Genomic DNA, 27,170 nt, shown 5'->3' on the forward strand with positions numbered 1-27,170 from the left:
GTGCAGAGAAGGTGGGTGACTGTCACTCAGAGACCAAGTCCTAACACTAAGATTTGATTCTGAGTCTTCTCTTCCTCACTGGGTCTTTGAAGTGAACACCACATGGAATCCCAAGTCCATTTTTTGTGACTGCTTCAGGGAAGCAGATAATGGTGGAGTTTTAATACGAAGTGTGTCACACTTGTTGATACTGTCATCCCCACCTTTTTAAGAACCCATAATGCACATGGTAATGCACTGTTCCAGGTGATTGACGGAGAAAGATTTAATTGCCCTTCTTCCTTCCTCCTTTTCCTCATTCTTGCTTCTTAGGATGGAGTCTGTAACTAAACAGAGATAGCTCCTCACCAAAGCAGCTGCGGTATTGACATTTGGTCTAACCAGTAGGGAGGATCCAGGTTCCTCCTAAGGTGTAGTGTGCGTGGGTCTTTACCTGTAAACTAGTATTATCTGTTGTTAGTTCTTGCTTAAAATCCCTAGAGCAGCTTCCCCTCTGCTGAGGTCGTTCTAGATGGCAGTGTGCTTCCAAACCCCACCACTCTCCTCTCCGGTCTCCAGACACACATACACTGCAACAAGGTGGTTTCTCAAGAGATTGTATCAGATCTGGAAAAGAGATTATGGTCCTACTTGAAAAGTATAGTTGTTAAGCATGATATAGCAGGTTACAGAGCTAAGGCAACAGAGCAAGACCTTCATGGCTAAACCCTGGCTTTTGTAGGTCAAAGTGTTCTTTGAAAATGAATAAAACAACCATATTATTCTTCTGCCTTTTCACCTTCAAATAGATAAACATATTCCATGTTTCAGGAAATGTCTGTGTTTACAGTAATTTGGAAATATACTGTCAGTGAATTGAAAGGTCTTTGGCCATGCACATACTGAGAAACTCTTTTAAGAATTTCCGCTCTGGTTTTTGACATTAGGGACAGCTAAATAGGTGCACCATTACAATAAAATTCATGGTTCTTGTTTTGATGCAGGGAAGAGTTAAGATGCTCTAAAAGGCTTTGGTAATTTCACATCAGGCCAAAATGTTTACACTGTCAGCTGACAGCAGTAGTCTGGGACAAATCATATGCCTCTGTGTCATCCAGAAAGCTGAGTTTTCACATACACGCAGCTAGGCTGGACCATCCCTGTTACACCTGACTGAGGATCCAAGGGTCCAAGACCCATTTCTGCCTGATGGAATGGGAGCGTATTGCCTACTAGTTTCTTTTTAGTCAAATAAGTGAGTTTCATTGCATAATCATGAACTCTCTGTCTTCTTAAATTCTGTGTATGTTGAAGTGTTCGTTAGCTCAGTTTATTTCAGATGGGTGAACTTATTTTAAAATTTCATGATAGCAATATAGTGGTGACATAGGTGGGCTCCAGGTTAGCCTGAGCCCAAATCCTGACTCTACCACTTACCTCCATCAAGTCACCTAAATTCTCAGCCTTGGGCCTCTCATCTGATAAGTAGGCTTAATAATGGTTATTAATGTGTAGGGGGATTTTAAGGATTAAATGAAACCATGCATATAAACTGTTTAGTGCGGTTCTTGGTATATAGTATGTATTCAATAAATGCTAACTATAATTATGATTGTAATTATTTTATTACTGCTCTTGCTTTAAAAACATATTTTCTTATGTTTTCTAAAGCCTCAAGTTAGGGCAAATGATAGGGATTGTTCAGAGATTTCCTCTGGTTCATAGTCGAGAACTCATTTTGAAGATTTATTTTTTTCACAATGCCTCTTCCTCAAACCCCTCTAGCTTCCCACCATGTAGACCATAAATATATTTGTCAGAGCCAAGTTGCTTATTAATCAAATGAAGCCTAAAGAAAATACTTGGCATTTGTTTTAATTGTAGTTTAAAGAGCTTTCCACACTACAGTGGGTTATAAAAATGCCTAGAAGTTAAAAATGAAGTAAATTTGAATAAAATCTCTAGCATTTAGAGCTTTATGTACAGCAGTCTGATAGTCTGTGAAGAAAAAAGAAGCTGTCAGATGATCAAGACTTTTCAGAAAAGAATCTGGTTTACACTGATACTTTTAAAAGTCAGGATATGTAATCTGTCCTTTTTTCCACTTGTTCTTATAAATTGGAAGGAACTTCAAAGCCGAACAACATTTTGAAGTGCTTTCGCCCTAACTTCTTGAAATAGTTTCCCTAAAGAAATGGTCTTTTGTTATGAGAGAGACTTAGTGTTTCTCTTTCAAAGGAAATCATCATTTTTCTAAATAAACTCTGCTGGTTTGATGCTCTTTTCTCTACTTGAAGCACATTTTCTCCCGCCCGCCCGAGCAGGGTATTTGCCACGGAGTGATGTTGGTTTCTCTTTGTTCTCCCTGTCTGATGTGCCTTTGATAGCGGATGGTTTCTCGCTCTCTGGGAGCAAATCCAGACGACCTGAAGGACCCAATTAAAATTAGTATTCCGCGCTATGTTCTCTGCGGGCAAGGGAAGGACGAGCACTTCGAGTTTGAGGTCAAGGTAAGTGTCCCTTCTTTCTTCTTCTGGAGGAACGGAGGCTCCGGCTGTGCAGTGCTTTCTCTGTCTTTTTTGTGAAAGGAGATGAAGCTGCGTGTCAATATCTTGTTTTGTAAGATGTTGGCCACGCCCTTCTTTAAACCAGTGTGTCCAAGTCTGGACTGTAGCACGTGGAGGTAAGTTGTCCTTCGACGGTAGCCGTGGTTGCCGCGTCAGGCAGGCATGCAGTTCCTGTCACAGCCCCACAGGGAGGGTGCCCAACCATCCCAGGTTGCCCAGGATTTTCCTGCTTTTTCAGCATTGAAAGTGCCAGACAAACCAGGACAGTTGGCCACCTTACCCATGGGCTTAGACTCAACTTTCTTACCTCTAAAAAAGGGAATAATAATATTTGTGTCACAGGGGTATCAATGCATATAAATTTGCTGGATCTAGTTTCTGGCACATAATAAGCACTAAATTATAGTTATTGCTATTGTTACTACTGTTTTTATTGTTGTTTCTATTATTATTATTATTAATTAGAAAGCTTCGCTAATCTGTTTTAGGCATTATTTGATTTATACTACTTTTCAGGAAGGGATGTGCCTGTTTCCTTACATCATACTTTCCGAAATAATGACTTCATCTTATTTCTAATTTATTTCCATTGACTCATAACACTTCATTAAATATTGCTGGCAACTGTCTCCTCCTCAAGAAATTAATGATTAATCAGACTTCTTCATTTTCAAGGGTAGGTGAAGGTATTGATGTAATGACGTCCATCGGAGTGGCCAGTATATGACTGCGTAAGGGTGTTCTTGTAGGTGGTCTTGGTCAGATAAACACCGGACTGGCAATCTGGACACTAAGTTCTTTATACTCTGATTCTGCTGTGGTTTGCTGGGTGACCCTGAGTATTTTAACTAACTTCTCTGAGCCTCAGTTTCCTCATTAATAAATGAGGAAATTGGACAATGCTAGTAGTTTCTAAATTTCTTCTTAACTGAGGGCTTTGTTCAGAGTATCTTATGAGGAAGGACACTGTAGAAAGCAGATAAGCATGGAGCTGCTGTGAGGGCCAGGAGGGTGGAAGGAGCCTGAAACCGGGACCACACCCCCCCGCCCCCATGTCATGTACCTCATGGGAGTCCCTGGGCGCTGGGGGATCCCTCCCTTTGGGCATGCATGTTCTTTCAGTCTTCCGGAGGAAACAGTGCAAATAACTTTTCTAATCAATCAAGTTTTCAGATTGTTATTTCTACATACTGAGTTCTCCTCTTTTTAAAAAACCTGGGCATTAATTTATATGTTTGAGGTTTCTGTTGAGAAGATATGATGGCTGGGTGGTGGTGGTGTTGTTTGGAACTTTACTGGCCAGATTCTGTAGTTTCGTATTAAAATGTTATGCCATGTCTTTGATCCAGTACTTCCCACTGCCCCGACCTAATGCTGATTTCTGCTCAATTCCTTTTCTTGGCCTTTTGAAATTGTGTGTGTGTAGAGTTCCATTTGTACATAGATATAATGTTATATACATATATGAAAACAATTTCTGAAGGTGTGTTTTGTTTCCATGTTTTTAAATTGAAATATAACTGACATAGAACACTGTGTAAGTTTAAGGTATACAACATGTCGATTTGTTACATTTATAAATTGCAGTATGATCACCGTCATAACATTAGCTAACACCTCTATCATGTCACATAATTATTTCTTTTTTGTGGTGGGAACAATTGAGATCTAGTCTCTCAGCAACTTTGAAGTTTATAATGCAGTATTGTTGACTATAATCACCATGCTGTGCCTTAGCTCTCCAGGACTTATTTATCTACTAGTTCCAAGTTTGTGTCCTTAAACAACATATGCCCAGCTCCCCCACCCTCAGCCTCTGGTAACCACCATTCTACTCTGTTTTTACGAGTTCGACATTTTTAGATTCCACGTATGAGTAACATCACACAATCTCTCTCCGCCTTATCTCAGTTAGCATAAGGCACTCAAGGTCCATCCATGTGGTTGCAGGATTTCCTTCTTTCTCATGGCTGAATAATATTCCATTGTATATGTACACCACAACTTCTCTGTCCGTTTATCCGTTGATGATACTTAGGTTGATTTCGTATCTTGGCTCTTCTGAATAATCCTGCAGTAAATGTGAGAGCACATGTATCTCTTTGAACTCCTGTTTCATTTCCTTTGGGTATATACCCAGAAGTGGAATTGCTGGATCATATGGTAGTTCTATTTTTACTTTTTTGAGGAACCTCCATACAGTTTTCCATAGTGGCTGAACCAATTTTTAAATTAGAGGGTAAAGACTGATTTTCACCATCTCTGAACTCAAATTCTCCAAAACGTGGAACTCATAGCACTGGAGGACGTGCAGTGATTTTAGTTGGTATGCAGATTTATTTTAATAGATAAATATGTTAATAAAATATACCTATTAAATTAATTTCATGCATAGAACTTGACATGGATAAAGAAGATATTTAATTTTTTTTAAAAACTGAGTTGATTTAAATAAAAATTACAAACAAATAATAGTCCAGGCCATATGCAGATCTGGCCAAAATTGTGAAGATGCTACTGTAAATGCAAGTTGGAGAAACCAAATACTGAAAATCATATAGGGTCTTTCAGAAGGTAAGCTTTCATTTCAAAATACATAAAATCCAAATCCGAAGAGTTTAGCTTTCTTTGAACTTATCAAAGCCGAGTTCTGAAAGCGTGTCGTTTTTCTGCTTCCTTTTTGTACTTTTGTGCTGTAATAATTAGCACCAGGAGCGGACTATTAGCATTTGCCTGGAGAATTCCTAGTTCTCTGTGTAGGAAGGGCCACCTAATGCATTCACAGGTAGATGTGTTGAGGGCCTCACCTGCCCATGGGGATGCCCCATCACAGAGGTGTCAGGGCCCAGTACTAGAAAGAAACATGATGTGAATAGAACAAACAAAAATGGTGGGGCTCCAGCCAGGGTGTAGCTGTGGGAATAGTGCTGGGTGCACCAACGTCCTGTCCAATCTCCTCCATGTAACCTTGACAAGTCACAGCCTTGCTGTGTCTCATCTGTAAAATGGGAGTAATGAAACCCACCCATCTGGGTTGGTGTGAGGGATGTATGAGCTTCTGTATGTAAAGTGCTGGGTAAGTGTTTGTTTAATACCAAATAAATGAAAATGAAAAGACATAGAGAATAAGTGAGATTTTACCTTTGGGAATCCCCTTAATGACTTTTGTTGTACAGTTGTGTCTTTATGAGGGTTTTGGGGTTTGGGTTTTTTGTTGTTGTTTTGGTTCTTTAGCCCCCCTCAGTGTTCTGAGTTTAAAAAGTAAGTATGCCAACCTTTTCCATCCATCATTTGACTATTTCATGCATATGCAGTGTTTTCTAGAACAAATAGTCACACTCAGCATAGTATTTTGGCTACTACTAAATTCTTCTCCTGGTGAGCTACTGGCTTTAAGAAGGATAAGGTAACAAGTATTTTTAATCGTCTGTTCTACTTAGGTTTAGATCTTCTTTGAAGGAAAATATGATGTTTATATATAGATATTTTATGTTATTGTACTTTATACTTCAGAAAAATCTTTGCTACTTCTCTTTAAGAAAAAAATCAACTTTTGTTTTCCATCCTTCCCCCATGATAGTCCTAAGGGTCTTCTGGGGTCCTGATGCACATAGGAAGCTGCCGTGTCCTCTGTGACCAGCAGGGCAGGGTCTTGACACCCTCCCAGTATTAGCCCCCCGTTGGACTGTCTGACTTGCTGGTAGTCACTGCCTGTTCGTTTAAGGGACTGAGCTGACTTGTGAACACACACGGCCCACTGAGTACCAGTCTCCACTGGCTGAGTTGGCAGGCCCCAGAGAGCCTGAGAAGACGAGGGTGCGGAGGTGTAGCTCCCTGACATTCTCCTTCTTTCCGCTTCTCCCTCGCCCGTTCTGTTCCCTCGACCTCCTGCTCTTTTCTTAGATGGAATTTATTAGTTGTTTAAATCATTCGTGTTTCTTGGCCATTTTCATTATAATCACCAGTCTGGTAGCTCCAGCCAGGTCTGTTCATTGTGGAATGAAATAGTCCTGAGCCTTGTTACAGGAGTGCTAAATGGATGTTCCAGGTAGGGCACAGGCAGAGGAATTGAGGGGGAGACAGCAGTGGTTCTCAGATGCCCATCTTCTGATCCCTGGTGGGTCCTGAGGAGGTTTCCATCACTGGGCTTTAAAATGAGAAAAATAGAGCTTTTCATTAAAGTAAAATATATTTAATTCAAAAGGACTGTCTTTATATCTTCTTTATTTGAGGGATTAAAAACAACTTTCTTGTATGAGAATAGGTAAGTGGATAGGTTTTGTTTTTTGGTCACATTTAATTTTTTCAACTTCGTTCAGGTATAATTTACATATAATGAAATTTACACATTTTAGGTGTAGTTTGATGAGTTTTGACATATGTATACACCCATGTAACCAGCACTGCAATCAAGATTTAAAACTTTTCCATCATTCCAGAAAGTTATTTATGCCCCTAAACAATCAATGCCCTCATCCAGCTTCCAGACAAGCACAGATCTGCTTTCTGTCACTACAGCTGAGTTGCATCTGTTCTAGCATGCCATGTGAACGCTACCAGGCAGCGCGTACTCTTCTGTGTCTAGCTGTGTCCCCTTAACATGATGTTTTGGAGATCCACCCACATAGTTAAGTATAACCATAATCTGTTTCTTTTTATTGTTAAATAGCATTCTACTTTATGGCTGTATCATAATTTGTGGATTGGTGTTTGTTTTAATGTCCTTATTTGACAATATGGAAAGTTGTCATCTTCGTGTTGCCCTACCCCCACTACATTTTCCTGATCCTTGAAGGACACGTACCTGGGAACCCCTTGGTCAGGGAGTCAGTTCCCATCCAGCACGTCCCAATAATACATCTTTCTGGGACTGCATCCACGTTTATGTCAAGAGATGTCTGTCCTGCCAACTGACGTCAGAGATAGGCAGAGAAGTTGAAGGTGTGCCAGTCTGGCTTCTCTTTGAGAAGAGCACATTCCATGCTGAATATTGCTGAATGTCACCTGCTGGTCAGCAGAATGTACCTGTGAAACATGTGCTTGCACTAACCTGCAGCTGTCACAAGTAACACCATTAACTGGACTACAACAGTCTTCTTAAAAATTCCCGTTTCACCTGTGCTTCAGTGATTGATACGTGAAATCGATTACACTGCATTATATTTGCCTTTTTCAGTTAGCTAGGCCAGAGTGGGTAAAGTTTAATTTTAAAATTGCATTTCAGCATAATGCAAAACACTGGCCTGGGAAATCTATGGTTAAGGCTAACAGAGACTGTCATACTCTTATGTCATAAGAACATGGAAATAAGCTGATGTTGCCAGCGTTGTTTTAAATTCCTTGCCTTTTAACATGGTAATAGAAAGAAAGAAGCCACCCCTCATGTATTCTTTTAATATTTTGTTTCTTAAGAGTTTTTGTTCCTGTAAAAACTGGAAGTAATCTTTATAAGAGGGTGTCTTCCTGTCTCCTTCCTAGAGTGTTGACATCTGCAGTAGTGCTCCAACTCATTCTCCATCCCATTACCTCTCCTGCTTTACTCCCCTCTCAGCAGATGTCACAGCCCGCAGCCACATTGTTTCCTTTTTGCAGTCACTGTCGTGTTTATTGCTGGTCGTCTCCCACAGGTGGAAGCCCCTGGCCCTCATCAGTCAGTGCCGCACTGAGTCCCCAGCCCTCATTACCTGACTGGTAAAGGTCACCCAGTGGAGATTACTCAGCAATATGACCCATGTAAGCTTGGCCACACGGGGTTCTCACTGGGCATAGCCTCTTTAGAGCTTCAGGGGTCACATGGCCATGTGCCCTTTGTAAAAAGCGCCCACGGGCTCCTCATGCTCTATCTATGCCAATGGATTCAGCACTGGTTAGCCATCTCGCCCATTGTCTTCCTCATGATGTGGCTGACTCTAGTCGTCCAGTGAGAGTGTCCGCAAATCAAGCTTTTTGGTTGTGTCCGAGTCCAAGAAAGCCGATATCTCCTACCTCCCTGCCTCCCCTCCTGCCTTCTCCACTCTACCCTCCAGCACACCAGTGCACACACCTCCTGCCTCTGGCAGTCTACAGCCCCAGAAAGTAGTTCAATTTAGTTTTGTTCTGGTGCATCTGCCCAGAGAGCTAGACTTCTGCTGCATATCTACCCTCTGGCCGTTATCCTGGGCACCGGAGCACTCTCCAGCCCCTTGCACATGGAAGCACATGTTGTAGGGTCATCTCCTTTAAGGAGCCTTCTGGCACCCTAGTCACACTGCCCTCACACTGTTCAGGAAAGGACTGGTCCCTACTTTTCCTTACATGATTGCGGGAGATCAGCTCTTTTGTCCAGAATCACTTCGATCCACCTGCAGACCACAGAGATGCAGGACTACATGCTTTACCTCGACCACACACTGTCCGAACACCTGTCCTACCTTTACTCATCTGTTTCTTGTTGGAGGTACCACAGTAACAGTCTTCTCCTCTTGCCCCACAATGCCACCTTATTTTGCTCTAACACTTGGTCGGTGGCCTGAGAAAGAGGGGAGAAGCAGACAAAACAAGAGTAACGAATGAAGGCGAGAAAGTATAACCTTAAGGGAGTTTTCCAGCACGAACGTGTAGACCTCCTTAGAGGAATTCCTGAGCACGCCGGTCAGTGGTGGGCATTTTCTCTCCAGTCATGTGAGTTCATATATGTGAGCCCTCCCTTCTACCTTCAGTGGGTGTGACCCTAGAGCCGAGGAGATGCTGAGCGCTGGGAGCTCTCAGGTCTGCCGGGTCCTCCCGAAACAGAAGAGACCCTGAAGGTGAGATGTGCTAAACTGCAAAAGTTCAGGGTGGCAGTTCAAGTTGGAACTTTTACAACTAAAGGACCACATGACAGGGACCTCGGGGCCGGGGACTGACACAGTTGTGGAACAGTATTAGGGCAGCAGGAGCAAACTGGCAGTGGATGATGTGTTTATTTGGCCTGAACAGATTTTTAAATTTTTGAATGAGTTGTCAACATTTAAAACTTGGGAGATCTGCTGTGGAAATTCAGATTTCCCAAGTTTCCATGAAATGTCAGAAAATATGGAAACCCTGGCAGATGTTCCTGCAGGGCAGCCCTGGCCGGAGTGGACCTGCAGCTCCTCTCAGGGTGGGACATGTGCCCTCCATTTGCCACAGACCTCGTGCTCCCTGTCACAGAGGAGATGACCTGGTGGAACAGAAGCCTCCAGGTACACAAAAGGTTCTACTGCTCAGTAGAAAAAGGCTCGCAGACCAAATTAAGTTTCTGGTCACACAGTGTGTTAAATCAGTTTAAACACACAGAGAAGCAGGGGGAGGGAGGGGCAGGCAGTGGGAAGAGCACGCTGCTGGACTTCAGGGTCTCGCCATGTTCACCTGTCCTGTCTCTCTCTGCCACCTTGGCCTTTCCCACAGTCCTTACTAGGACCAGAGTTTTGAACAAGGGGGCCTCGGCAGACACAGGGTGCCTGGAGCCAATGCACGCTTGCTCCATGGCAGCACGTCTGGCCAGTGGCCTGCTAACCATCCCTGGTTTCACTTGCTGTTCTTGAGTAGAGCATATATGGGGCCAGCATGGGACGAGTTCACTGTCCTATGTCACCAAGAGTGATCAGTTCAGGTCTGACATGGCTGTTGGCCCCAAGTGGACACGATCATGACTTAACACACTCTGTCTCTAAGTACGATCTTATCTCTTCCATCGTATTTATTCTGTCTATCTTTGGCATGCCTTACAGGTTGTAGGCCAATAGTTAGCATGTCTTGTGTATTCTGTTGTGTCTCATAGCTGCTTGCTTACTCGTTATCTGTTCTGATACGTTATGTGAGATTTGCCTGTACCTCATAACCTCCTGGCTTACTTACTGGCTGTGCTTAGGCCCTCTTAGGAGCTCATCCATCCTTTGTAGTGTAAGTGAATGGGCTCAAATAATACCTGGACTTGCGCACTGCTCCCTGTTCTCTTACACTTATGGGGCCCCTCAGAGTTTTGTTCGACTAATCCCTGTAGACAACTGAGTTTGCATCCTCTCCTCACGAGAGGACACTACCATCTATTAGGTGCCTTCTTCATCCCAGGCACTTTGCCGGAATGTCCCAAAATGGGGCTATTATTCACATTTAATGAAGTAGGAAATTATGAGTGACTTGCCCAAGACCACACAGCTAGTAAGTAGATCCAGGGACCAAACGTCCATGTCAGATCTAAGTCCTCTGAGTTTTTAGTTTAGTTTAGTTTGCTCTGGCGCATCTGCACTGGTTCCCTTGCTTGTTTATTTTAAGGTACCTTCCGAATATCACCTCTTTCTGCACTCTTTAGAAGTTGAGGCCGCTTTTAGTGTTACCCTAGACATGGTAGCCGTCTCGAAATCCTTGCCTGTTTTCAAAATTTGCTGATATTTAGTGTTATTTTTGTGTGTGTTTTAACTTTTACCTTGAATTCTGGCCAAGTCACAGGCACTTAGTAAATTGGGGCTATTGCTAATGCTTTGACAAACCTGGAGAATTTGATGGTGGATAGACCTGCCAGGGAGCTTGAAGAGGAAATGCCTAGAAAATTTGCAGTTTGGGAGTTGAAGGAATCACATTTACAGTCAGAGAAATTTTTCTTTATTTGGCAGAACAGAAATAAGAGCCATTTCAGTCTATTAGATAAACTATGCACACATACATCTTTTAGAAGCACTCCCAACTTGGTGGAATATAAATGTTCAGAAGGATTTCTGTGTTGGCATCTGAATCTCTGCTTATTAGTCACTTGATGGATTCTCTCCCTGCATGTATATTAGCATAGCTGAGACAAATGGAGTGTTGCATATGCTGTGGTCCATCTAGATTCAAATGCTCAGTTTGGGTCCCATTTTCAAACGTAAATAACAAGTGAAAGAAATAACATTGGGACTAGAAGAATCGTATTTTATCCTCCTGGTTTTTTTTTTTTAGCACCCTTCCCATCTCTTTGAGAACTTTGTCGTTCACTGAAAAAGTTAAGAAAAAGCATTTTTCCTTTGCCTGTTTTCACACAAAGAAACTGATCTTTTATGTTGCTTTTACTTAGGCAGTTGTGAATATCTTCACAAAGTAAAGCTGCCCGTATGAGAAATGACAAAGAAGAAAAGCACAGAAGAGGAGAGTCATCGAACCTTGTGGTCCTACCTTGAATTTCCATTTCAAGTTGGTTTTCCCCTATGAGAATATATTAATATTTCCTCTTCTTTAATTTCAGAATTTTGAGAGTTTTATATCTCTTCCTAGAATAACATTTGTTGTGAAATAAATCACAAAATTATTTGAACTCCCCTTTTAGCAATTGCTGTCCCTGGATGCCCTTGTCTTTCAATAGTGCATAATAAAAGTCCTTTCTTTAGGAAGTGATCACAGTGCCAGAAGATACCATTTATTGAGAACCCAAACACTCTGCTAGTTGCTTCACATTTTTGAGTTCAGTTGCAGGTCAGGTATCAATGAGTCCACTTTCCGGTCGAAGAAACTAAGGCCTAGCGGAGTTATGTAATTTAGCGGAAGCCACCAGCTAATTAGTGACTGGGCTAAAGTGAGGATCCAGGTCTGTCTTAAACCAGAGCTTTTCATTATTCCATTCTCCATTGATAACTGGTAGAGAGTTTGAATTCTGAGCTTTACCTCTGAATGTCTGGGTATTCTCAAGGAAAATTGCTCAGGCTGCCATTCTCACAATTCCCATAATTTTAAAGTAGAATAATTCCCCCTATTCCTTTCCTGTTTCACAGAGGTGTTAGGGGAAGGGAGAAGTACTTATTAGTAATGATCTTTGATTTGAAAGGCATCTATCTTATCAGAATCTTAGGGTCTTTGTACATTCTATCAAATTTACCCTCAAACTACTCTATAAAGTAAGTGTACTAAAATAAACGATATTACCCATACTTTGAAAGTACTGAAATTGAAACATAAAGAAGTCGTTATTTCTAGTTATTGGAGAAGGCTGAGGTTTTGGTCAGCTAGGAAGCCCTCTTTGATTTTGCATCACTTCAGAGTTATGTAGGAATGGTGTAACTTAGCACGCGACCAACCGCTGGCCCCCTATCCTAATAGCACACCAGATTCACACCAGGTTGTGAAGCCAAAGGCTCCAAGGCACTTTCTGTACTTGTTGGTGATTCACCTGCATAGAAGGATGTCTGGGGAGTTTCCTTCTGTGCACTCTAATCTTGTATCTGCATGGGTCTCCTGCTTTCAGGGATCTTCATTCTCCAAACGCCTCCCATCCACGTTCCCGACAGACAGGGGCAGATCTAGATTGGAACTTAGACTCCTCTCTCCTGACGCAGTGTACTGGCTGTAAGACCGTCCTCCTCCTGCTGGGACCCAGCTTCTTCCCTCAGGTGTCTTTAGGACAGAATTTCTGTAGTTGGTGGAGCTGTTGGTTCTTGGGGCCCACTGCCGTGGAGGAGGGTGCCTGATTGGTTCAGGAACTCCTTCTGCAGCTTGTGGACATGATTCAAATGGCAGCTCTTCCCTTGCCTCCAGTACCCCCTGGATGGTCGCTGACACAGTGTCTTCCTTTACATCAACTTGGCTACAGAGCTCAGTACTCCTTTGGGTTCCCCAGAAAGAAAGGTGTGTTAACTTTCCTGAAGTTCCTTAGGGGAACCAGAGAAGGGGATGGGGTACTTTGTACATATCAAAGCAAATAACTGAAAATACCCCATTAGACAATTAGTTCTCCACAGACCACCAGCATTCCCACTCCTCCTTCCTAGATGTCCCTTGGGAGGGCCAGCTGTTGCCCCCTCGCTAAGTGGAGGGATTCAGCTCCAGCCCACCTCCTTGGCTTTTATCCCTAAGTTTGCAGAGCCAGAGGACCGTACACTTCGGAGCAAAAGGTTCTGAAGTTAATAGGATCGTCCCCTTAAAGGCAATTTAGAGACCACCTTTTGTTTCTTGATGTATTTTTTAGGAGTCCCACCCCTACCTGCACTCATTCTTACCCCAAATCGTTTATCACACTGTTTCTTGTAAATCAGCAGACTCCTCTCTCCAAAAGGAATTTGGTAAATGGCATTCTTTCTTTGTTTTGTAATTCTTTACCCTCTCTCTTATCTCCCATAATGCTTACTTTCTAAAAACTTTAAACAATTACAGATAAGTCAGAAAAGGGCTAAAATACAAGTCATTCTATTGCCCACATTTCAGGATAGAAAGGGGATTGGAAAATGTAGTAGACAAGTGTTTATTGAAAAGAGACTCTGGGCCCTACTGTCTCCATCATTCATTCATTTATTTGGCAAATAGTTATTTGATACCTGCAATATATTTTTTACAAGACCACGCCAGAAGTATCAAGATTGAGGAAGAGAAAAAGTGAACGAATAATCAGTTCAGGACTAAGTCAGGGGAGAGAAACGAGCAGAAACATAGAACAGTGCAGAGCAAAGGGGCACATAGCGGGGCAGTCAGGTAGAAGGCATTTTTGTTTCCCTGAGGGAGATGGGTGGATTTCAATGAGTGGAGAGGAGAGAGGGGCCATTCTCGGCAATGGGGGCGCCGAGGACTGAGGCCTGAGGGCAGAGAGATGCAAAGGCTATTTTGATAACAGAAATAGTACAGTTTGAGTCCAGTGTTGGGGAGGGGCTCTCAGGCAGAAACGAATAAGGAAAATGAGGTGAAGATGACAAGGTTTTGAAGGGAGGAGGAGAGTGAATGTCACAATAGCATCGTTTTGAGGAGAGCTGACAGCTCAGGGAGCTGGTCTTGGGTGACCCTCATCATCTCAATAAAACAAGGTCATTGTCCATGAGGACTGAAAATCGAGAACATTTTTAAATGCTCATCACAGAGAATGTAATTTGGAAGGATTTCCAAGCACAAGTGACCCTGCTGCGTTGAAATAGCATGCACTTCCTGTAGATGCATTCTCCCTTCCCTGGGGGGCAGGGTCTGTTCTCAGCAGTGCTGGGCAGCACGCACGAGAGAAAGCTGCTACCACAGGCTGCCTGGTTTAGGGGATTGTTCTGATGGGGCCCCACCAGAAGGTCTAGGGAGCTGGAGATTTTGAGGTAGCGGTGCCACTTCCTTCCACTGGCAAGAAGACTGAGCCGGAGTCCAGCCTGGGCCTATAAGTGAGTGATCAGAAGAGAAGAGGTGAGTTAGGAGACCAGGAGAGGGGGTGGCATTCACAGTGAAGACGGACAGCGGATTTAGCACACATCAGGTGAGTGTGCCTGTCAGAAATCTGAAAGCACTGGTGCTGTCTGTCCTCAGAACGCTGGGGGTCTCAGAGGTGGACGAGAGCCAGGTGTTACTGGATGGCGGGCTGTGATCTCTGCAGGCTGGCACTGTGACGAATGGGGTGCTGGCTTCTTTCACCACCTCTGGTTTAGTTCTATTTGCAACAGTTATCTGAAGAGATTTTAATTAAATCTAATCTATTAATGCTTGTTATTATACAGATTCAAACATTTGTTACGTATTTCATGTTGCCTCAAACGTGTTCATAGAGGCCATATTTTGCAAAAATCTGCCAAAACTTTTTTGGGATACATTACGTTAGTCTTAGACCATTTCTTTCAAACCATTACTAAATACAAGGAATTTTATTTTTATGTACTCATGGTAGCTCCTGCAAATGTTGTTAAAAAAACAAATGTTGTTGAGGAGAACTCTACAAGTAACTGTCTAAACAGGGGCCAGTTAGAGTATTTTTCTTTGGATGAAATACTGTTGATTCTCCTTACACAGTTAGATATATACAAACAAATATATACTGATGACAGATCTTAAAATCGAGAATCCTTAAACCAGGAAAATGTGTATATAACATAAATTTGTGGAAAGCACTCAATTGAGAATTGTTTATAAGTAAATGCACTTCATCTTGTGGACATGTTTATAGTGTTTAAGTTGCACTTGATCATTTTATGGCCCAGAAAAGATGGATTTGTATCAGCAGAACCATTCAGTGAGAGAGAAGTAATGAATTTACCCCTCAAAGACATGCGTAATGATGCCCTGCATTCACAACACGGAGGAAGACAATGAGTATTTTGATGTGATTTATTGTTATAGTGATCTTTGGTTTCTCCCCTCTGTATCAATACTTTATCTCATGCCTAATTTTAATTTGGGGCAAGATAGGATCTAATGTATATTTTCTCTGTCTGTGTAGTTTTTCCAAACCTCACATGCACCGTTTCCCCAGCTCTAGGCGCGAAGGTGCCTCCATTATGAAGAAGGAGTTTCGCCATTTTCCTATGGAGAGATGATGCCTGTGGTGGCTTGCTTGCCATTTCTGCGATGGTCACTGGCAGTGTTCATTCTTCATTGTTATTATCTTCATCTTGTTTACATGTTCATAGAGAAGGGGAGATCTAAATGTTTTACATATAAAGTAGGAAGCTTAAGCCTTTGTAATCCCTGAATTTAACCTGGATTCAGGTAAAAAATCTCAAGGGTGAAGAATTTGGAAGTCTCTCTATCCCTCACTATAGACTTGTGTTACATATATTTTGAGAATGCGCCATTTAAATGCATCAGTGCAGTTAAAAAAGTCATACTATTATGTGACTAATTAAAATCTTTGATTCAGATGAACCTCAAAGAAACCACTAGAACAGAGTAAGTGGAGCCAAGATTACAGCAAGCCTTGTTCTCCATTTTGACTGATCTAGGCCAAGCCTGGAACCCTTACCTGATCTGAAAAGCAAAATCATCTTAAGTATATCTCTCAGAAAACTGCCAGCCTCTAATACGGTGCCCAGCACATAGTAGTACCTCAATAAATGTTTATTTTGACAGAGGCCTCCCACCTTCACCTCAGTTACTACCAAAGGCTCATTCCCTTAGAAGGCTTAAAATCTTGTAGGGTAGAGAGACATTTATATTATTAATAGCAGTTATATAAATTAATTAGTACAACATTAATCGTATAATTAATATCCTGTGATGTGTGCTCTGATCAAAGTGTGAACTGAATGCTAAGGAATCATGGAAGAGGGAGTGAGTCTTCCAGAAGAAAGGAGTAGGAGTGGGGATGCTGCCAAGGGAGGCATTGTGTTTTGGATGCCATCCTGGAGGCTGAGCGAGAGCTCTCCAATTGAAGAATGGGATATACAACCGAGGGGGCCACTCCAAAGATCCTTCAGAAGACCTACAAATATGTCATGTGTCTGTGTGGACAGTTTTCTGAAGGTTGAGGTTTTTAATGCACTAGGAGCTGGGGTTCAAAAGGGTAGCACTGGTCAGCCTAGGAAAGGCCCTGAATGCCATGCTGAGGGCTTTGGCCTTGGGAGGAGGGGGGTGAGAAGGTACTGGGACTTTACCGTGTCTGATCTTGGAGCAGCATCACTGAGAGTGGTTTACAGGAAGGCTGCTCAGACTCTACCCTGCATCAGAATGCCCTGGAATGTTTGTTAAAACACAGATTGCTGGGCCCCACCCCAGAGTTTCTGATCAAGTAAGTGTGGGTGAGACCTCAGAATTTGCATGTCTAACAAGTGAAGTTGATGCTACTGGTCAGGCATCATACTTTGAGAACAAGTGGTTTAGATGATAGACTGAAATACTGAGGGCAGAAGTTATTGAAATCTGTATGTGGGTTTACTAATGTGAGTTTATTAAAATATCAAGTAAAATATGAAGTAACAGAAGAAATCATTACCCAGAATGTGCCAATAATGATCTTAATTATCCAATGTTTTAGAGAACCTATAGACACAGCGTTAATGGTTCTAGAGCGTCCCCTCCCTCTTCATTAATGGTGAGACTCTTGGAGTCACCAGGGAAACTCAGTGAAGACAGAGATCCCTCTGATACCTTGACTCACCTTATTAAACCCACTTCAAAGGAATACATGTACAAAGCTTTGGGCAGCCCTCTTCACTTTGGGCGCTCTTTCTCCATCCCTTCCCAGCTCCACACACTTACCTGGGTAGCATCCCATGTTCCATTATAAGCACTGGGGGCTGATATCAAGACAGCAGAAGGAAGTGTGTTGGATGCTTTTGAGGGCTCTCTCAGGGATTTTATCTTCTTCTGGCTGTCTTATCTTCTTGTACCCAGGAGCCTTTAATATTTACTACCCAGGAAATCACTTAGCCATGCTATGTCCTCCCCAGTATTTGGTATGTGCATGTTGTTAGAGAACTTGATATCCCTTTTGAAGGCAGTATTCTGGGGCCAGTATGAATAAGAGGAAGGAAACCCAAAATGACAAGGTAGATTTGAAGTAGCTCTTTCATTAATCAGAGATTTCAAAAAATGGTCCAACATTAATGAGCTGTGAAACCAACAAAGAGGAAGAAACTGCAAGCTGAAGCCCCACAAGCTAGATGTCCTAATTTTCCTAATTATCCTAATTTTTCTTGAGGCCTTTTGAAGACCTTTTCTGCCCAGAGAGATGAAGAAAGGTGTTGCTGGTTCATTGTCACTATGAGCCTGAGTATATTTAAGACAAGTCCATTTGGAGCTCCATCTTTCAACTTTTCGTTCAGGATGTCCATGATGTGTCAAGTACGCTTGTAAGGAACAGTGAAAAACAGCTAAAAATCAGCTCTCCTGAAGCTTACATTCTAGTAGGGAAGAGAGACAAAAAGATAAGATAGATAAGTAAATATATACTGTGTTAGATAATAAGAGGTGCTTATTAGAAAAATAGAGAAGAGGCGTAAATAGTGTTGAGTTGAGGAAAGGAGGATGCAGCTTTAGATAGGATATCCGGAGAAGGCATCACCAAGAAAGTGACTTTTGAGCAAAGACTTGAAGGAAGTGAGGGAGCTAGTTGTGTGAAAAGAGCATTCTAGAAAGAGGAAAAATCACATACAAAGTCCCTGAGGCCATACTTACTGCGTAGCTTGTTTGATGTAGTCTAGATAAGCAAGGAAGCCAGAGTGAGCAACAGAGAGAGTGATCAGAGATGAGGTAAGGGAGGGGACAGATCATACAGATCCTTGTCGATCAATGGAAGAACTTGAACTTACACCCTGAGTGAAATGGAACATCTTGGGAGGATGTCCTATTTGAGTAAAGAAATGGCTGCATCTGACTTAATGTTTTAAAAAAATCACTTTGGCTGACATATTGAGGAAAAAAATGAAAGGAAATTTGGGGAGGGAGAACAAAAGCAGAAGCAAACAGACCAACTAGGAAGCTGTTAAAAATAATCCAGGCAAGAGATAATGGTGGCTTAGAGCATGATGTTAACAGTGGAGATGGTGAGAAGCAGTCAGATTCTCATTATATTTTGGAGTTTGCTGGAAAGGTTTTGCTGACTGATTGGATATGAGGTTCAAGAGAAAGAGGAGCATTAAGGATGGTGCCAAAGTTTTTGGAGTGAACAAGCAGAAGAGTGGCATTGTCATTTACTGAGATGGGGAAGCAGGAAGGGGAGTGAGTTTGGGTGAGATTAATTTTGGTAAGTTTAGTCATTAAACTTGAATGTAATTAGACGTCCAAGTAGGCAGACATATCAAGTACCCAGTAGAATATATGAGCCTGGGTTCAGGGGAGAGATATGAGTATCCAGGGAATCATCAGCGTAGAAATTTGAGCTATGACATGGGATGAGATCACCAAAGGAGTGAGTGTAGGTAGAAAATGAAATATGTTCAAGGACTAAGCCCTGGGGCACTTGGATGCTTAGAGGTCAGGGCGATGAGGAGAAATTCCAGCAAAGAAAACTAAGGTAAGAGAGTGTAGCAACCTGGAAGCCAAATGAAAAAGGTGCTACAAGGAGATAGATCAAGTAAGATCAAGACCGAGAATTCACCAGTAGATTTAGCAATGTGGAGGTTGTTGATGATCTTGGTAAGAGTAGGTAAGAGTAGTTTGAGTAGAATGGTAAGTAGAGTGGAGTGGATTCAAGGGATAATCGGAAGAAAGAAATTTATGACATCAAGAATAAACTCAAGGAGGGGCCGTCCCCGTGGCCGAGTGGTTAAGTTCGCGCACTCTGCTTCGGCGGCCCAGGGTTTCGCCGGTTCGAGTCCTGGGTGTGGACATGGTGCTGCTCGTCAAGCTATGCTGAGGCAGCGTTCCACATGCCACAACTAGAGGGACCCACAACTAAAAATGCACAACTATGTACTGGGGGACTTTGGGGGAATAAAGGAAAAAATAAAATCTTAAAAAAAAAAGAATAAACTCAAGGAGTTTTGCTATAACGAGAAGGACAGAGATGGAGTGGTAGTTGGAAGGGAAAGGGCGGTCAAGATGGGAGTTTAAGATGAGAGAACTAATAGCTTGTTTAGATGCTGATGTGAATAATCTAATGGGGGTGGGACTGTGTTGGTGCATGAGAGAGAAGATAATTGTTTATTGCAGTATCCTTCAGAAGGCAAGAGGGGATGGAATCCAGTAAGAAGAGGAGTTGGGCTTAACTAGGAGCACTGATATACATCGCATGCCTGTAGATGAGTAGACTCGGTTGAGGGTGTTTTTGGAAACATTCTTTTGATTACTTCCATTTTCTCAGTGAAATAGGAATTAAGGTTATCAGCTGATGGTAAGGGAAAGAGGTGATGAAGGCTTGAGGAAAAAGAGTAAACTATTTAAGTATCTTTGTCTAAGAGAATGGAAGAGTGAGTGGAATTGGGAAATGTCGTATGACTGGTGGGAGGCATCCAGGCTGCCTTGAAGGTGTGGTGATTATGACTTTAAAATGAGACCAGTCGTTCCATTTGTGGTGTGTTTTTCTTCAGCCACATTCTGCTGGGCAGGTACAGGCTGGGAGTAAGCAGACAGTTAGATTGAACCAGGATTGTGGTTTAGCTTAGTCCAGGGAATTTCAAGAGTGGAACAAAGAGATTTGAGGTTGAATGCAAGGGAATGGTTGTCTTGACTGTCCATGTTTTTCAAGTTGAGGGAGGAAGGAACCAGGGTGGAGGTCAAGGAACAGGAGGCCAGGGTGTTGGAGGGATCGTCTGTTGGTTAATGAAATTACCAAGAATCATGGCAGAAGTTCCATAGTGTTGGAGCAGATGACAGTGAGCAAAACTTACAATCTTGGTTTTGGGGAATTGGTGAGTGACTAAGGTGAAAGATGGGTAGAGTGGCAGGATCTGAAGGCACGAGCTTCTCAGAGGAGGGATTTTAGAAAGGATAGAGGAACGATGGTTTGGAAGTTGGATTGCAAACAAGAATGTCTGCCCACCTTCTGGCACAATGGGATGAAGAATGTGGGGAGAAAACAGTCCCTGCTGTTTTCCCTGAAATGTTCCCTGAAGAGGCTGAAATGTAGGGGATGTTGCTGATGATTGGCCATGAGTTCACGTGGTTCAGTGGAAGGATTTCGGGAGAAGGAACGAGAGCCCGGGGGCGTTAGAGTCTGAGCAACCAGGGCACGCTAGGCTTCTTCAGTGACTTTCTGTGGAATTCAGAGTCCCAACGCGGGATGGTCTCGCCTGTGAGCATCCCGCAGCTTACTGTTCCCAGGTCACAGGTGTGGTTCCGTGAGCTCTCTAAGCTTTCTTGGCAGGTAGGCAGCATCATGCTCACTCCTGTTCCAGTTCTCACTTTGACCCCTGCTTTGTGTCCAGCCAAGGCAGGGCGTTGCTGTGCTCTTGCCCTTAGGAAGCCCTCACGCCCCTGCTGATCGTGCTGGTCTAGCTTACCGGGCCTCAGTGGGGTCTGCTGAGGAGGAGAGAACCAGAGAGAAAGGCCACCCTGCTTAGCTGCTGGGAGCCGTGCTTCCCAAGCTTGAGAGACTTGCATACCGGTTTTAAAAACTTACAGGTGCAGAGCACCTGTGCTGTTTTCACTTAATGATTTTTGTAAATATGCTTACCTTTTTTCCCTTATAGAAATATCTTTAAAGGAAACTCATAAGAAGAAACTTGCCACAATTTAAAAATTATTGTAAATAATGAGTACAGAATCAGAATGATGAAAATAAAAAACGTACATCCTTGTACACACCCAAATCATCGTATTTGCCACTTTGGGAAATGAGTGAACCTGCGAGAGGCTGAAGCACAAGGCTTGCTCCTCCTCGTGAAACTGTCCACATGGGTATCCTCCTCACTGTTGCTTCTGCTTACCTGCTGATCCCCTGTGGTTTACATGCCGGTGAATCAGGCTGAATTCCTGTGCCTGAGAAGGGCATTTCTCTGATATGTGGGGTCCCATTCAGGGACATGGTCCTTTCAAAGGCCCTGAGGTGGGAGGGAGTATGTGCATTCAGGGAGTGCAGCGTGAGTGAAGGCACCGAAGGGGAGACAGGCTTGAGGTGAGGCTGCTGCAGGCAGTAGGTTAAAAATTAAAAATTAGGGTCTTAAAGATTAAAAATTTGGGTCTTTTTCTAAGAGCAGCATGATGCTACTGGGAGGTCTTAAGGGGGCATGTGGAATTATCAAATTTAAGCTTTTAAAAGCTCCCCTGTCAGTTGTGCAGAAAACGGATTGGAGCAGGTAAGTGTGGATGTGGAAACTGGCAGAGGCCTCGTGAGACCTGATGGCCTAGAGTAAAGTGGTGGTGATGGCGAAGGATGGAAGGCTAGAGCTCTAAGAAATTTGAGGAGGTAGAAGGAGAGCAGGACATCTGCCTGCTCTCCTGTGGGCCTATTAGTGGGGAGGAGGGATCAGGGGTGGCTGCAGCGTCTGGCTGGCTAGTTGGTGGATGGTGGTGAAATGAATGAGATAAGATGCACCAGAGCAGAGCTGGAATGGAGACTAGAGAGACTACATAGAGTTCAGTTTTGGACAAGTTGACCTTGAAGTTCCTGTATGACATCTAAAGACAGATGTCTCCAAGTTGGGTACATAGGTCTGGAGCTCGGAAGAAAGGTGGGAGCTGAGGTAGGAATTTGAGACTTGTTAGCCTGTGCTTTAGGTGTGATTGTAAAGGCTAGTGGTGTCTGCCAGCCTCTCCTTGTCGCTGTGACCTTAGTATGTGACTGATGGGTGTCAGAGTTTCCACTCAGTCATCTCGTTCAACAGGAACAGTAAGTTCAACTGCAGGGTCAAGACTGGATTGAGAATTCTTCCTCTGAAATAAAGTAAAATATATTGTGTGTTTTTATACTAATAATCAAGATGCAGACAGAGTTTTTCTCATTTTTCTGTTTGTCCTTCCTCCTCCTCTTTCTCCTCCTTCCTCCCCCTCCTTCTCCTCTTCCTTTTCCTTCTTTTTCTCTCCTCTTTCTCTTGTTTTTCTCCTCCTGTCTATTGTGGTGGCATCTGGTGGCCTGCACTGGCATTTTGTATCAAATGGGTAGACCTTTGGTATGGGCACATCGCCGTAACAGAAAGGTCACCCTGTGAGGCTTCCTTTCTACAACCCAAGTGGAGGTTCGAAGGATACTTTCTGTAAGCCATTAAGAGGTATCTGTCTGTACCTCACTTTAGATAAGCACGTGTGGCTTATACCCAGATTTGGGAACCAGAGATGCACGCTGAAGTAGAGTACAATTATTATTTATGTCCTATTTATGCAGCTAGATTAATGTTTTCAATTCTGGAGAAATTTTACATGCTAATCATTTTTTGTTAATTTTTAAATTATTTAAAAAAATTTTTAGTCACTTTTCCCTCTAATTAATGCTGATTTATTTTCATTTTCCTGGTTAATAGATTACTGTCCTAGATGAGACATGGACCGTATTCAGGCGTTACAGTCGTTTTCGAGAAATGCATAAAACATTGAAGTTAAAGTATGCAGAGGTAAGCTATGAAATAATTATCTCCAATTAAGAACATTTGTTTCGTAAGGTATATGAGCTGACTGCGTTATCAATGCCCTCCTTCTCTCTCTCTCTTTAGGTCTTAGCTTACAAGTCTCACCAAGTTTTATTTCAATTACTCATCTGTCAAAGATAGCTTTTTAATTTTTGTCCTTTATTCCATTTCTATTCTACGCAATTTAAACATTTTCTGAACTCAAGATAAAGTGACAGTAAATGAATTCTGTCCTTTTCGTACATTTTACGATGAATTTTAAATAAATATTTTAATCAGTTTACAACTTCTCAACTGTGAGACCTATTAAAATGAAATACTAATAAATTCCTCAGTATAGATTTGTCCTTTTTTCTCTTAAAAAAGACTACATTAAGGCTTAGACTTCCACTTAAAGGGAAGTAAAGTCATTAAAAGTTAATTTGCCATCAAACGTGGAGAGGAGGTAGTAAATATGGAATTATCTAGAAGCAAGGAAGCATTTCATGTATCTCATGAGATATCCAGAGCATATCGATATATTAGTAATCTTTTCCTTTTTGGACAAAGACTAATTTTTAAAATACTTGTAAGTGAAGAAAAGTATTCCTAAGATTAATGTGTCTCTTCCAAGTGAATGTGTTATTATTATTATTATTTTATTTTATTTATCTAATTTTTGGTACTTCAGCTAGAGGAAACCTAGTGTAGGCACAGCTCTTTGGGAGTTTTGGTTTGAAGTGACTGCAAATCACTCAGCAGTCACTGTCTAATTAGCCTGCTTTTCCTAAGTACTGTTTTTCAGCTCTATTTTTATAGTTTCTTCTGATATCCTAAAAAATAATTTAGCCAGACATTGTCCCTAATTTGGTTCTCATTAAATAGCTTACATTTCCATAACACTTCCGTGCCTTTCTTCTCTTCCACTCTTTCTTCTCTTGTATACTATATAAAGAGAAATACCTTTTTGTAAATAGAATGGCTCCTTGATGTGTAGAAGACTTGAGTCCAGGTAAAATTGAGCTCTCTCTGAAATCCTGTTGTTAAGCTATCATAATAGTATTCTATTAAAAATGGAAGAAGCTTCAGGTATGAGTATAGTTCCATTTTCCCAAGAGGCTTCAGTTCCAGAAGTAACTACATCAAAGCCAAGTTATTAAGTTTGTTTCTGCAATTTACTCTTTGTGTGCCAAGTTACTATTGACAATCCAAAGTAGAAGTATTGTGTCCACATTAACTGTGCAGAGCAACTTGTTTTGAAAGTGAGCTTTGCAGCTCATTAACTGCTTGGTTTTAAGTTACTACATAAGTACTTTAATAATGTATAGATTTTCATATTAACATACTAAATTCCCGCATTAATAGATGGAAGAAAGCAATTTACTTGAAACAGAAGGATACAGACTTTACCAGGATTTTCATTCCATGATTTATTTCATATCAGTTCTTTCAATGCCATTAGCTCAGTGCTGTTCTAAGTAGGCATATTTTTCTAGATTCTAGTGTTACAGTAGTAGACAAGAACAAAAGTGTCTTTTCTTATATATTTTAAATTCATATGGGGACAGACTGATAAAAAACAAGAAAGTATAATAATAACACTTAAAGAGTAAGCATGCCAAGTGGCAGTTCCCATTTTAAGTGAGGTACATGCCTTATAGGAAAAATATCAATGAAATGTGATGGGGTCGAAGGGTTGAGTACTTTAGTATAAGGTCGTGTCAGGGTGGGGATCTCTGATGAAATGGTATTTTTAGTTGAAATATGAGGCTATGAGGCAAGACACAATGCACAGCTCTAATCAGCATTTTTAAAGAAAACTTTAGAACAAACAGAAGTAATCTTTAAAGATACAATAAAATTATTGTTATTTATTATTATTATTTTCAGGGGAAAAAGAGTGTATTGTGTATATGATGAAAAAAATGACCTTCAAATGAAAAAAATCAAGCTGGTTTCATTCATTCTTTCATTTATAAATCTATATTCAGCAACTCCACAATGTGAATACAGTTGTGAGCAAGACAGCCACATTCCCTCTTGTCAAGAAGCAGAGAGAATGAACAATAAACAAATAAATAACATAATTTTAGAAAATGTTCAGTGCCATGGAGAAAATAAAACAAGGCACTGTGGTAGTGTGGCAGGAGAACTGGGCACGGGGCTACTTTAGATGGAGTGGACCAGGAGAGGCTTTCTGAAAGAGTGAGACTGAGCTGAGATCTGAATGTTGAGAAAGATCTGGGCATGAAAATCTGGAGGTGAGCACATCTTACGTAGAAGGAACAGCAAACACAAAGGCGCTGGGATGGGCCCAAGCTTGGCACATTGCAAGAACAGGAAGACCTGTGAACAGTGGCTAGTGCAGTAGAGATGCGGGCAGGGAGTGGGGAGAGCCTTGATCAGGTAAGGCTGTGAATTTTATTCTTGGTGCTAAGGGAAACCACGGGATGATATTAAAGAAGGTCCGAACATTGAAACTCAGCTGGAATTTCCATTCTATTCCTGGATGACTTCTCACAGAAACCTGAAGACAAACTTGTAATCAAAATGATAACTAAGTGTGGAAATTTCTTTTGCTTGTTGAGTCCAACTTTGTGACTTGTAATTGCTTTCTCATAAGGACAAAAAAAAGAGTTAGTTATGAAAGAGAATCCACAGACACATGCATGCAGGTATTTGAAAAAGACGAGATAATGTGAGTAGTGATTTGAAACTACGCGGTAAGATCCTAGAACAAGCACTGTATCTAGAAAGGGAACTGCACTAATTACAGATCCTGGGGAGGGGCTTGCTGATGCCTCTGAGCTTTTCAATAGCCACAGCCCTGACTGATTTTCTCACCATTTACTGAGAGCTTAGCATGTCCCCCCAGGTCACAGTGTGCTATGTTTCTGAGATTCATGATCTGTGGTTGGAGCAAGAGACTTGCCTCATGTCACCCAACTGGTGAGCAGAAGCTGGTGTAGAAGCCCAGGCAGTTTTGACTCTATTTCCTGTTTCTAAACCAACAGTAATATAAAAAATTAAATGGAAAAAAACCCACATAATCTCTAAAAACACAGTAGCATGTTATTCTAGAGCTAGATAAATCTTATTTCAGTGAGAGAACAGCACTGTCCATTTAACCTTTCAAGATGAAGCTTAAATATCAAGTTGAATATCAGCTGTATTTTTTTTCCATAAAGTTGATTTTTCTTTTGTGCAGCCTGGCTTCGCATAGGCTTACTTGCTAAGTAAATGGTTGATGATAATGTTTTTTTAATAAGGCATATTAAATTTACATAGTTACAGAAGGTTCCAAATTTTCAGTCAAGCTGAAAAAACATACTTGAATTCAAAATATACAGAATTTGTCATATACTTGCCAAGATTGAGAATCTTTGTTCACCTTAAAACTTGAGTTTTGGTTATAGCTTATAACCTTTTGGAACTTGGTCTAAAATTACATCCTATTCATTCACATTTGCTTCTGCAATTCTGGCTGTGTTCTCCTGGAAGATATACCTCTAAAGGAAGTTGATGTGACAGTTCCTTTTATGGAGATTTTTTTCCCTCTCAGTAATCTTTTTTTTTCCAAATAAGTTGCATGTTTATGGTAAAAGATTGAAATTGTTCAAAGATATACACATAGAATGTGAAAGTTTCTCTTAATCTAACCTCAGAGGTCACCATTTGCAGTGCCCTTAGAAGGTCTTCTTGTGTCCAACTCAACATTCAGATTCACAGGGCTCCCATAGGCTGGCCTTAGGCTCAGGGGGCCTGGGAGGGATGTAAGACAGAGATCACTACCTCCCTGGCAGGGACAGACTTGAAGAGGCCATCACAGCAGTGTCTGCAGCAGTCCACACAGCTGTCTGGGTGCTGTTCTTAAAGACTTGATTTACCAAAGGCCAAGATAGGAAAGAACACACAGAAATTGGGTAGGCTGAGAGCCCTGAGGGCCTTCACTCCCATTAGTGAGGCTTTAAGAATTCCTCAGCCGTCATTCAGCTACGTCTTTTCA

At 41.8% G+C, this 27,170-nt stretch overlaps 1 protein-coding gene across 5 annotated transcripts in view; it reads left to right on the forward strand.

Moving 5' to 3' along the window:
* KIF16B (kinesin family member 16B) overlaps window positions 1–27,170 on the forward strand; it is a 282,927-nt gene that overhangs the window by 205,403 nt on the left and 50,354 nt on the right. For 4 of the 5 annotated variants that reach the window (XM_046678460.1, XM_046678462.1, XM_046678464.1 and 1 more), the window contains 2 exons: window positions 2,367–2,489; window positions 23,081–23,170. In XM_046678460.1, coding sequence (XP_046534416.1) covers window positions 2,367–2,489; window positions 23,081–23,170 — 213 coding nt within the window. The remainder of the gene's footprint in view (window positions 1–2,366; window positions 2,490–23,080; window positions 23,171–27,170) is intronic. The other variant, XM_046678463.1, reaches the window with a different exon arrangement.

The sequence above is a fragment of the Equus quagga genome, chromosome 12 (genome assembly GCF_021613505.1).
Source record: "Equus quagga isolate Etosha38 chromosome 12, UCLA_HA_Equagga_1.0, whole genome shotgun sequence".
NCBI classification, from domain to species: domain Eukaryota; kingdom Metazoa; phylum Chordata; class Mammalia; order Perissodactyla; family Equidae; genus Equus; species Equus quagga.